Consider the following 13,000-nt stretch of genomic DNA (forward strand, 5'->3'; position numbering starts at 1 on the left):
TATATTCTTTGTGAAGCTCTCTTATCCCTTCTCCGTAAGTCCACTAGGATAGGTATTTGACCCCACTTCACTGATAAACCTCTCTGATCCTGTTAAGGGACCTGTCCAAAAGTAAACAAGTTTGGTGGCCAGTTTAGGAGTCGAACTCCATATTCTTTTGAATTCTGGACAAGTTCGACTACCTAATGGAGTGAGTTTGCCAGTCCCCATTAAGAGGCTATTGAAGTTCACAGTAGTTCTCTAGGGCCTTTGATCTTGCAAATAGTCTTCATTTGGTTGAAGGTCTGACAAGTGAGATGTCCTTTGCACATGCTTTTCTTTCTGCATGGAATGGTCATCCCCAACCCCAGTTCACCAGGTTAACACCTCCACATCCTCCAAAGCTCCACTTAAATCCCCCCCCACACATACTCTGTACCATCCCAGCAATCATCCCCTTCTTTGCACTGGAGCTCAGTTATCTTATTCAAATGTTTTCATTGCATTTATCACAATGAATTATAAATATTGTGTGTGAACAGTTTTCTCTAATAAACTAGAATGGACTGCATTTTTTTTAGCTTTGGGGCCTTTTACATAATGGCAACATCTAATATGTAGTTATTCAACATATCACACATGCCTGCAAGCATTGGTAGAGGCAATAGGCAATTGAAAAAAACATGGCAGCCAAAATAAATACCCTGGATTTGGCTGTTTTGAACATCTGAGGAGCACTTGTGATGTGGTATGTAATTTTGGTGTTGGGGGAATATTTTTCCTTTTGGAAACTTTGTTTTATCACTCAGGGGTCTTCACTCAACTAACAGGTTGATTGCCAAGCAATGTAGGGCATGTTCTAAAACCAAATCACTTACACTTTTTTTCCTCCAATAAAAACCTTCCTGCAGTTATGAGGGAGGTGGAGAAGGTGGGAAGCAGGTGTTTTTTTCTGCAACTGCGTAGCTCACATTGAGTGTGCAGATTACTCATCACAGTAGGGGAGGCCCACAGGAAGGCAGAAGGAAGTACCACACAGATCATCGGATCACTTATAATACTGGATAGCTAGAAATACTCCTACAATGTGATCTGAGTCACTTTTAAAGGAGCACTTGCTTTTTCTTCCCACAAATGACTGTTCATTAAGAACTGGGCACAATATATACATATATAGTTTCATGGTTGTGGTTTAACATTTTTTATTGAAGTATAGTTGATATACAATATTATATTGGTTTCAAGTATACACAACACAGTGGTTCAACAGTTACACACACTATTAAATCCACACCCCAACTAGGGTAGTTTTTATCTGTCAACTTAGAAAGATGTTACAGAACCATTGGCTATATTCTCCATGCTGTACTTCCATCCCTGTGAGCAACTTATATTATGATTGAGATTTTTGTGGGCACAATATATTTTTGAATGGAATGCTTTACAAAGCTTTGTAAGACAGCATGTTTAACTGTATATCATCTTCTTTGTCCTGATAAAAGGGATGGGCTTTCACACATGTAATTTTCAATGTACCCATCAGAAATATGGAGGGAATGTAGCCCAACCTAATAAAAAAATCAGAAATAGAGTTGAATGAATTCTGTACTCTCTTCCCATCCATTCTGCAACACCCATCAAGCCAATCTCACTGTGAAAGTGTCATTTCAAAGCCTGTGGGGATCTCTGTCAGGTTGGGATGCAGTGGTAAAAGGAGGCTCAGGGGGACAGCAGCAAGGCAGCCTGAACATTTTCAGTGAAAAGAGCCAACTTGTTTGTGGTTTTGATTTGCTTTTAATACGAAGCTCCCTCAACCAAAACTGATGAGTTGGCATAAGAACAAGGGCACAAAAGGAACATCAAGGGGCCTTCCAAAATACTAACCAAAGGATGAATTCTCTGCTTTGGGTGGCCATCATTTTGTCCCTTGGAACTGGGAGATAAAAAGATGCAAAGCTTTTAATATATGCTGTCTGAATATATAAAGGAACCAATTATAGCATGTGGCCTGTGGTGGTATCTTACTACTTTATAATCATATTTCATACTTGAAGCAAATGCAAATTCTGCGGCATGCTGCCCTTAAAAGGCAATTTCACTGCATCCTAAATTGAAAATAATCACTGATAAAGCACAAATGAAACCGCTGTTGAGTAAACACCAAAGCATTTTCCACACAGTACTGCATTTTAAAAGAGCTAACTTTATTGTCAGTGAAAAGATAGGCACAAAGTGGATTCAAACCTGCTTAACTTTATTGGAACTAGCTCAGTTGATTACAGATTGGGGTCTCAATCATTATGGGGCCACATACATTTTAAACCAAAGGCGGTTCTTCTCTAGCCATCTGTCAAGCCCAGCTATCTATTTCACAAACACATGCCATTAATCAAAAGGGAGGCCAGAGGAGGTTTGATGGCTCCATGTAACCCACCAATGCTACTGGAAAAAAATAAACAAGCTGCTGACGCTTGTCCTACTGATGATGAATGGCCCTTGGAAGATATATTTCCAAGGACTGTGGTGGGCTGACATTGGTGGCAATTAGCCCATAGATGATGCCTTCCTTTGAAAACATGTTCAGTAAGAATGCACACATTTTAAGTAACACATTCCATATGTGAAAGAGCAATTGAGACAACAGGAGATCACATGGCTAACAGACATGAGAATATAATTTATAAAAGTTAGTGCATATGTATACACTTTAAGCTGCCACATTCTCAGTGTTTAGGCTCTTCTTAAAAAGTAGTTTGTACAATCAGTTTTGTTCATTTTCCAACTGCCGTACCCACCCAACTGTGTAATAAGAAAAAGATAACATGATGGGTCTCTTGGTATGGTTCCTATGGTAGATGATGGTAGATGATGGTAGATATTTTAGGTTCCTGCTATCCTATCATACTGAAGCTCAAAAGCAGCATGAAAATAAATCCTTCACTAAAACATCAAGATACATGATTTTAAAAGAGTGCTTACACTACATTTATTTAATAAAAAATTGTTCATAGGAATTTTATATCAAGAAATGTTTGTTCTGGAGGATTGGAGGAGCCAAGATGATGGCGTGAGTAGAGCAGCGGAAATCTCCTCCCAAAACCATATACATTTTTGAAAATACAAAAAATACAACTATTCCTAAAAGAGAGACAAGAAGATACAGTACAACAGACTACATCTACATCTGCGAGAACCCAGTGCCTTGCGAAGAGGGTAAGATACAAGCTGCGGCCCGGTGGGACCCGAGCGCCCCTCACCCCAGCTCCCGGCGGGAGGAGAGGAGTCGGAGCACGGAGGGAGAGGGAGCCCAGGACTGCTAAATACCCAGCCCTAGCCATCTGCACCAGGAGCGCAGACACACAGTGTGTGGGGTGCTGGATACTAGGGAAATGGGACAGTAAAACCTGCGAGTGGGCCCCCGCAGCTGGTGCCCCTGGGACAAAAGAGTCCCAGCACACTCAGCCAAGCAGCCGGGAATCCTGGGGAACTCCGGGCACCCTAAGCCCCTGGGCGGCAGCACAGCTCAGAGGCCCTTCACGGTGATAAACAGCCTCCCACCCGTTCCCCCTCCTGTGCGCCCCGCCAAAGCAGAGCAGCAGCCTGAGGCCGGCCACGCCCACCTGAGGCCGGCCACGCCCACAGCAGCCGCGCAGAACTCCACAGCAGCCCAGGCAAGAATCAGAGACCCCGTCTGCATGCAGCTGCTCAGCACAAGCCACTAGGGGTCACCATTCTCACAAGAGAGGAAGGACACAAACTAGCAAGAAGGGACATTCTCCCAGCTGACACACACGACAACTCCCCACAACTACCTCTATTGCCATGAAAAGGCAGAAGAATTTGATTCAGACCAGAATCACACAGACATCCTCCCCTGAGAGGGAACCTGGGGAGATAGATCTAACCAATCCTCCTGAAAAATAATTCAAAATAAAGGTCATAACCATGCTGATGGACCTGCAGAGAAAAATGCAAGAGCTAACTGACAAAGTAGGGAGGGAGACTACAGAAATAAAACAATCTCTGGAAGGACTTATAAGCAGAACGGATGAGATGTAAGGGGCCATTAATGGAATAGAAACCAGAGAACATGAACGCATAGAAGCTGACACAGAGAGAGGTAAAAGGATCTCCAGAAATGAAACAATATTAAGAACTGTGTGACCAATCCAAAAGGAACAATATCCACATTAGAGGGGTACCAGAAGAAGAAGAGAGAGAAAAAGGGATAGAAAGTGTCTTTGAAGAAATAATTGCTGAAAACTTCCCCAAACTGGGAGAGAAAATAGCCTCTCAGACCACAGAAGCACACAGAACTCCCAACACAAGGGACCCAAGGAGGACAACACCAAGACATATAATAATTAAAATAGCAAAGATCAAGGACAAAGACAGAGTTTTAAAGGCAGCTAGAGAGAGGAAAAAGGTCACCTACAAAGGAAAACCCATCAGGCTATCATCAGACTTCTCAACAGAAACCTTACAGGCCTGAAGAGAATGGCATGATATATTCAATGCAATGAAACAGAAGGGCCTTGATCCAAGGATAATGTATCCAGCACAATTATCATTTAAATATGAAGGAGGAATTAAACAATTCCAAGACAAGCAAAAGTTGAGGGAATTTGCCTCCCACAAACCACCTCTACAGGGTATTTTAGAGGGACTTCTCTAAATGGGCGCATTCCTAAGGCTAAATAGATGTCACCAGAGAAAATAAAATCACAGCAAAGAAAGCAGACCAACCAAATACTAACTAAAGGCAAAAAATAAAATCAACTACTCACAAAAGAAGTAACAGGAAATACAAAAGAGCACAGAATAAAACACTCAACATATAAAGAATGGAGGAGGAGGAATAAGAAGGGAGAGAAATAAAGAAACATCAGACAGTGTTTATAATAGCTCAATAAATGAGTTAAGTTAGACAGTAAGATAGTAAAGAAGCTAACCTTGAACCTTTGGTAACCATGAATCTAAAGCCTGCAATGGCAACAAGAAATGTTTGTTCTAATGAAGTTTTCCTGTACATGGGACATTGGGGTATAGCTGACTTAGAAGGTCCCCATAGACCACCAGGCAGTACAAGTTAAGACAACAAGGTCACCCTTCTGTCCTGAGGTGCCAGTAAAATGCATAGATAGGTAGGAGTCCAGGAAGATCCTCCATTATATTATACCCACACAATTGTGGAAAAGGTGGCTAACTTGAGATTTCTCCCCAAATTCTGAATTGTTAAAATGACACCTATTAGAGATTTTCTGAAAAGGCTGAATCTATCTTCTTTGTAAACATAATACACTGACATGGACTTCTTCCATCTCTTGGATGTGTGCTATTATTTTAGCAAATTATCCGGATTAAAAACTGAGCCAAAAGGGTGAGGAGAATAGAAAGTTCAAAGTAGTACTAAGCCAAGAACTTCCTAATTTCTCAAAAATATATGAGTCTGAAGAGATGGCTGCCACACCATGTGGAATGCATGACATTTTTTACCTTAAAGAATGTGATTAAAATCATGGCTTTCAGGGCTAGGGAAAATTTTGGTATTGTGTTGTAACCATGAAAGGAGATAAACAGTTTTGCCCTTATTTTGATTTCTTTATTTGGATAGAAAGTAGCAGTCCTAAAGTTTGCTACTTGTTGCTTTTATGATTTGAGGATGGATTTTTTTAATGACTAAAAGGCAGTGTAAATATTGACACAACTGTACTTTTAATTTGTATTTGGGATTCACTTGACAACTGAGGGCTAATATGTAGGATGATCACTTCATTCTTGAAAATGCCAAGACTTGCTGAAAATCACATCACCTTCCTTCATGTCTCCCTACACACACACGCACACACACTAATTCCTTTGGGAGATAATTAGGAAACAACATAAGAATACTGTTAAATGTGCCATTCCTGTAGTCATGGAAGAGCCCTGAAAGATGATCTGAGACAGCAAAAGAAGTGAGGAGATATTTCATGTGACTCAATGTTGAAATGAGGATCAGGATACAGAAAACTTTGCAAGAGGCACTGCAGAAGAGGCAAGGTAGGAATTCAGAACCCGGACAAACTACTCAAGCCAGGGACATTTTACAAAATACATATGCCCTGGACCATGAAGATGCCTTTTCTTAAAATGGGGCTTTCTGTATATGAGGGTTTCCCAAAATAAGCATGGGAATTGGTGGAGTGGAAAGCTGTGTTGTGTGATCTTGAAAGAGTCACTTAACCTCTCCACATCTCAGATTCCCCATCACTGAAATGAGGGGGTTGGGCTGTAATGTTAAGCTTCCTTCCAGCCATTATGCCTCACAATGTACTCTATCAGGCCTACTGTTCTATTAATCTGGTTTCTAACTAACACATCCCCTAACCTCTACCCCCCACCCTTACCTAACATCCCCTACTCCCCTAGCCCACCCCCCATACCCCTGAAAATTTATCTTAATGACATTGTCTGTGGACTTGTCACCTTAAGGAAGGACAGAAAGGTGACACAGAGCAGGGACCTGTGGCAATAGGCAGCCCTTCTGTGTCCCTGGAGGCAGCCCTGTGGCAAAGCTTAGAACTTTGGCCTCCTTGGTCCCTGTCCACACGTGCATTTCCTGCTGCTCTCCAAAGGTGTCCCCAAGATGGCTTCACTGCTATGGGAAGGAGTAACAGGCACTGCTGAGCAGGCACCCCCACCCCCACAGCAGCCCAGTCCTTTGGGCTTCTCATGCTATTCCCTTGGAGGTGATAGTCAAAGATGCCTCTTAAGACATGTGCTAAGAACTTGAGAAAACCGAAGGAGTTATTTCAAAGTAATCATCAGTATTTCAAAGCTTTCGACCTGTCAACAAAAATGCCGCCTTGTTTTGCAAATGATTGGCAGTTTGAGACTGGTGACCCAGCCCATGAATTTGTGCTGGAGAAGAAAGAAACACCAAGGAGATTGGTCTCAGGAAAGGCAAGGGAGCTGTGTTCATGGCTACACACAGACCCGAAACGTCTGCATACAGCACCTTATGCAACTCTCCACCCAGGCCTCAGATGGTCTAACTCCCTATGAGAGAGAAGTTGTACATCATTCAGCTAATTTACTCCTCTAGCATCTGAAAGCAATATATTAATTATCCAAATGCATAAATTACTCCAGAGTATATATATGAATGTATGAGCCTCCATGAGGGGACCAAAAAATCCTCTTCCACAGCACCACAGAAATGAAGAGAAACATAATCTCTTGGCACAGAGTAGCTGGGACACTGGGCGGGAAAATTAGCTCCAGCACCCTTCCACACCCCAATACTCCCTATCTTTCCTCCAGCTGACATAGCTCCTCAAACTATTCCCTTTCATGAGCCCAAGGTGCTGCCTAGGTTGTACCTATACACAGCAGCTCACATTCAAGTTCTCCCTGGCTTCCCACTTCTGAACTACATGTTACACACTATCTTCCAAACATACTGTGCTCTTCAATAAAAAATGATGTGGAATATGGAAATGCTATACACATTTAAGGATATTGAAAACAATGATGTATCTCCAACTACTGACAGTCCCACTATTTGTATAAAGCCAAACAATAAACTGTAGAGCATGTTCTGATTGATCTCTCTTTAGAGGTATGGCCTAAGTGTGTACCAGAATAGACTGGAGTTCATATGGTATTTAAGTACTATACTGTTCCAATAAAAAGTCCCTTTAACCCCCCCCCCCCACACAGCCCTCATCCTCACCCTCAAAATAAGAACAAACATGGGAGAAATAATTACAAGCATTGTTGCTGAGAAACTGCAGCTCTTGATTAGGCTGTTTAGATGAGATATTCCACCAGCTCGGCATCAGGCTCTTGTCCCAGGATTTGAATGGGAGCTTTTCTTTCCAGAGTGCTGGAGTGGAAAACAGGGCCATCTAAATGGGAATAAGTGCACAGAAAGTACTTAAGAAGGTAAAAACTTCCAGCTTTTAGAAACAGGCTATTTTAGAGCCCCCATGAAGCCAATGGACAAATGAGACCTGCCTGTCACCTCCTCCTTGTTCACCTGAGCATTTGTTTCTCCTGGGAGAATGGCCTTGCCTCATCTCTGTTGCCATCCTGGTGTCCAAGATGTCAATTACAGACCCTCTGCCCCTATCTCTTGTGATCATTCCCCTTTAGCACTTGAAACAGTCCATCCCAATGGCCACTGTGCCTAAACAACAGATGCCAACACATTTGTCGATCATTTAGGGCAGAGCTGAAAGCTATGTGATATGCAGAATTATTACCTGTCTTATCTGCAGTGCAGGTCAAACTTGGTATAGACAAACGATGTGGTCCAGACCCGGCCGCTGGACTTGCAGAAGCCTCAGCCTGAGCCAAAGCTGGAGCTGCAGCTGGAGCTGAAGTAACAGCTGCAGGCGGAGCTGGAGTTGATACTTGAGTCTGAGCCGAAGCAGAAGCCTGAGCCGCTGCTGGAGCCGGAACCGGAGGTAGAGCTGGAGCTGGAACTGGAGCCGGAGCAGCTGAAGCAACCTGAACAGCAGCAGCAGCAGCAGCAACAGCAGCAGCAGGAGCAACAGCAGCAGCAGCAGCAGCAGCAGAGGCAGCAGCTGGAGAAACAGGCACAGCAAGAGCAGCGGCAGCAGCAGTTGCTGGAGACAGGGTGGTGGTGCCAGCAGCTGGCGCAGCAGCGGCAACAGCAACTGGAGCAGCAGCTACCATGGTGGTGGTGGTGGTGGCAGCAGTGGCAGCAGCAGTGGCAGCAGCAGCAACTGGAGCAGGAACAGAGATGGGAGCAACAGCTGCAGTTTTGTTTGCATCCGAGCCCCGTTCAGTTTGGGTGCTGCAGTCTCGGCTGCCTGTCTTGGAGTGACCAGAGAGCAGGGGAGTGGAGGGCAGCACAGGCGAGGGCGTGGAAGGGACAGACTCAGCACGGTAATCCCCACCCAGGAGAATACCTACAAAAGAAAGACGGAAAGGGGTTAGAAAACGACAGGTGATTCAAATGGAGACATCGGATTACCAGTTCTTCCCTGTAGCAAGTTCAGGAGAAATATGAATGGGTCTAACTTCTTTTTTTGCCTCCAGCAAACCCAGGAACCCAACTGTCACACATCTCCCACCATGGCTAAAAGTTTCTTTTAGACTTGGCACATCCCTTCTGACCCCATATTCCAACCCCCAGCACAATGTATAAAGCCTTTCAGTGTCCTGGGTATCTTCTTTGATTTATTTTTCCAATGCTGATGGGTTCCACCAGGCTGTCAGAATGCTTCTCCTCAGTTCCACTTATAATCACCACCATCCATTACCAGCCAACTGGAGAGCATGGGGGGAGGAGGTCTGGGGTCACAGATGAGTGTGATCACTGTATGATCTAGAGTTCTAATCATGACCATGGTCCCTAAAATGCCTGCTCTAACCAAAGGTCACTGCAAGTGTCAGAGGACCAAGAAGAGTATTAGAAGTAACAAACAGAGTTAATTAAAATATATATAGCTTGCTTCCTCAGGCTCTAAACATGTGCCTCATGGTATCCACAATACTTCTGGGGTTTTGATTAGAGGGTAAGGAATGGGTGGGAATGGAATGAAGAAGTACATTGATTTCTCATCTCACAACATTCTGGTAACAAAAACCTGCCACCCAGCTCCACTTAGCTTAACAGGAACTCTGAGTCCTATTAGAAGAAAGGAAAAAACATAGAAAAAGCTGGAATTTTGAAATTTTCAATGACATGAAGGCCACATGGGCTTTGGACAAAGACAAAAGGTCTCGCAAAGCAAAGGCCAAATCTGAGAACTTTTTTAGAGGAAACTGAAGTTTCCCTTCCCACCCAAATAGAACTCGGGTTCTTATCTTCTAAGGCCTTGGTTTCCATCAGTGTTGTCTCAGTAAGACTTCACAGTGCAGAGGAGTTCCTGAATATGCGGCTGGCCTCTCAGGAGAACAAAAAGCCAACCTGGAACGCCCTGCTCTCTAGAATCCGGACCATCACTCCTTTCCCTTGCTGTGTGGGCAAGTTGGGGCTCTCTTTAAGTATGTCATTATTTCCTGTCATTACCTAAGCTCCCCTTCCAGCTCTTGTCATCCCGCTTCTCTTCTACAATGGGGGTGCCAGTCAGGGTGGATGAGTGGGAGAGCAAGCCTGCTCCAGCATTGGAAATGGACATCAGAGACTTTGCTGGCCGCATGGATGACAGCTGCTCTGTCTTACTTGGCTCCTTCCGGGAACGCTGCTGAAGTACTTTTATCATGGCATCTTTCTCAATAATTTGGGCATGGAGGGTCTTAATCCTAGGAGCAAAAGACAAAGAACATTTAAAGACGTTGCCACTCCATGTTCTGGCTTCACTACCTCCATGGATTTGAGCTTGCATTGTCTCTTCGACAAAGGAGTTGTCTAGTTATTTTTAAATTGTAAGACAAGGGGCAGTGTACTAGCATTTTTTTTAAATGCCTTTCTTCACACCGAATGGATACAGCAGAGCATCCACGAGTTGTTGCTTAAACATTAGGAGGCCAAAGTAAAAGTATCAATGAAAAGAAAGGCTGGATATGTGAGAGTAAACTAAGGTAGTGAATGCTGCTAAAGAATCTGAGTCAGTGGAAATGATGTATACGTATTTGGTGAAAAAATGAGAATGTCTATGAATGGTCCTGAATCAGGTAATAAGGAAAAGATGATGAGTTTATAAGAGGCATCAGGAGCCCTACCTCTTTGAATGGATGTTCTTTTACTGAGCACTCTGCTGTATCACAGGGTTAATGCACAGTCCTAGAAAGACTACCCCAGAGTGCAAACAACAATAATTCAGTTCTGGCAGAGGGCAGATGAAAAGCAATTACTGAGGCTGATAGGGAAAGCAATGATACTTGGAATTCCACAGTTAGTGGGAATGATAAAGGTAAAAGGTCATTGCATCTCAAATCCTAAGTAACAGGTGGGCAGGAGTACAGGAATGGGGGGAGGCTGCATTATTATGAAGATGCTTGCCATTCCCTAATGACATATCTGGTCTCCATTACTAACTTCTCAGATCCACCAGGGTCCAGAGGGACATTTTACCTGCCCTCCATGTCAAGGCAACGCTTGTTAGCCATCAAGATTTCTTCCTCCTCCTTCTGGATGCGAGCTTCTAGAGCTGTGTCATAGCTGGTGTTAGGAGAGTGGCTGATAACTGTTGTGTCCCTGGGAAGGGAAATGGCAGTGATGATTATATGAAGGCGGCAGAATCAATGAATTCTATCATCCTCCTGAGTCAAAGGTATTGGTGAAATGCCCTAAGCTGAAATCAAATTCATTACATAGGTTGGTTTCTGCGCAACTTACAGATAAAAGCCTCCAAAAAACAAAGGTTCAGCTTTCAGAGCTAGAAGAGATTATTAGCATGCACAAAGCTGCAAAAGCCAGCGAGGGATTCTATGAGACATACACAGGCTTGCCTTCAGGACTAGATGGACATCCTCCCAAAACCTAGTGGACAGACCCTTCAAGTTTTTACATCATAGCCTGGCAATAGGAAGACATTTATATTTCTAGTGTATATTATATTTAAATTTAATTTATATTGTATACAAGAAGATATTTCCACTTTATTCTCATGACAGTCGTGAAAAGGAAAGGCTAAACTTCTAAGGAAGTCAGAGAATGTACTAAATAACTACTGCTACAGACAAATAGTGGTAACTACACCTGAGCACTAGAAACAAATTATCGACATGTCAATAGTAAAGATCAGGTAGGGCATGTGAGCTGACTGAGAAGCAGGGCCTCTGAGTCCAGCTTGATTCCCATCTAACTTACATCTGAAACATTCTAGTGCCAAACCCATGAGTCTCCTCCAACTAAGTGACTGTTCTCTTGCCAGAGTCCCAACTACATGAGGGACAATGATGTTTCATCTGAAAATGTCTCAGGCTATGAACTCAAAGACTAATTAATAAGGGGGAAAGTGTTGTGTATGTGTGTGCATGTGTGTATGTGTGTGAGGCAGAGAGGGAGGGAGGGAGAGGGGGAGGAGAGGGTCTAGCCCATGTCTAACCAACACAAGTCACAGTCAAAGGCATATGGGAATCCTATGTCCTCCTGCCAAATGAGATGATGCTTTTTTTTCTTTAGCTCACTTAGAACTAGTCGTAGAGAAGACAGGGAAGGGAATGAAGAAAACTGGATCTTATTTGAGTAACTGGAGGGAAAGAAAAAGGGATTAGGAAGAATATTGATATAATTATATTGGTCTTAGAGGAAATCAGACAATAGGCTGAGCAAACAATGAATTGGCACTGCTTCTTTTTTTTTTACTTATATTCAGCAGTTTATTATAAAAGGGTACAAGTCAGGAACAGCCAAATGGAAGAGATGCCCAGGGCAGTGTGTGCTGGGAGGGGCATGGAGCTTCCACAACCTCTCCAGGCACCACCCTCCCACCACCTCCACGTGTTCAGTAACCTGGAAGCTCTCCACACGGCACTGCTTCTTTATGCTTCCTATGAGAACCAGGATCTGTGGGAGAACGCCAGGTATTTTTTCTGCTGGCAACCAGCTATGTTCCCTTAGCTTAGAGATTGTGACAGGGCAGATGGGAGTGAAGGGACAGGGGAATGAAGAAGCAAACAATAAGTTAGTATGAAAGTTGGGGAATTGGTGTGAGCTTCTATAAAACTACTGTTTCCCCAAATGCATGTACCTTATGTTCAAAGCTGAAACAATTGATTTGAATGATGAAATAACTAGAGAACAAGAAGGGGAAGGACTACAGTGGCTCTCATCACTTGTTAAATTCAAAATATTTTAGCATCTCAGAACTCTGCTTGCTCTAGTACAGCTCACTTGCGTGTAGGCCCACTGGGAATGACCCTATATTTCAAAGTACCCAAGAGGTGCTGGCATTGTGTAGTGTTGTGAGTATAGGCTCTGATAGCAGACCACACAAGGGTCAAAGTCCCACTGTCCCAAGTACTCTGCCACTAACAAACTCTATGAGCTTAGGATGTCAGTTATCTTCTCTAAGCCTCAGTCTCCTCATATCCAAAAGAGAAATAATAATTGTATCTA

At 43.4% G+C, this 13,000-nt stretch overlaps 1 protein-coding gene across 8 annotated transcripts in view; it reads right to left on the bottom strand.

Annotated features, from left to right (window-relative positions):
• Positions 1-1,172: 1,172 nt before the first annotated feature.
• The window catches only part of AMOT (angiomotin), a 60,043-nt gene continuing 48,215 nt past the window's right edge, over positions 1,173-13,000 (bottom strand). For 4 of the 8 annotated variants that reach the window (XM_017660858.3, XM_017660856.3, XM_017660855.3 and 1 more), the window contains 4 exons: positions 11,012-11,134; positions 10,007-10,239; positions 8,229-8,900; positions 6,382-7,871 (listed from right to left, as the gene is read on the bottom strand). In XM_017660858.3, coding sequence (XP_017516347.3) covers positions 7,774-7,871; positions 8,229-8,900; positions 10,007-10,239; positions 11,012-11,134 — 1,126 coding nt within the window. In that variant the 3' untranslated portion in view covers positions 6,382-7,773. Of the gene's footprint in view, positions 1,913-6,381; positions 7,872-8,228; positions 8,901-10,006; positions 10,240-11,011; positions 11,135-13,000 lie in introns of those variants that run through there. The other 4 variants (XM_037001898.2, XM_017660859.3, XR_005056903.2 and 1 more) reach the window with 3 other exon arrangements.

This window comes from Manis javanica, chromosome X, assembly GCF_040802235.1.
Source record: "Manis javanica isolate MJ-LG chromosome X, MJ_LKY, whole genome shotgun sequence".
NCBI classification, from domain to species: Eukaryota; Metazoa; Chordata; class Mammalia; order Pholidota; family Manidae; genus Manis; species Manis javanica.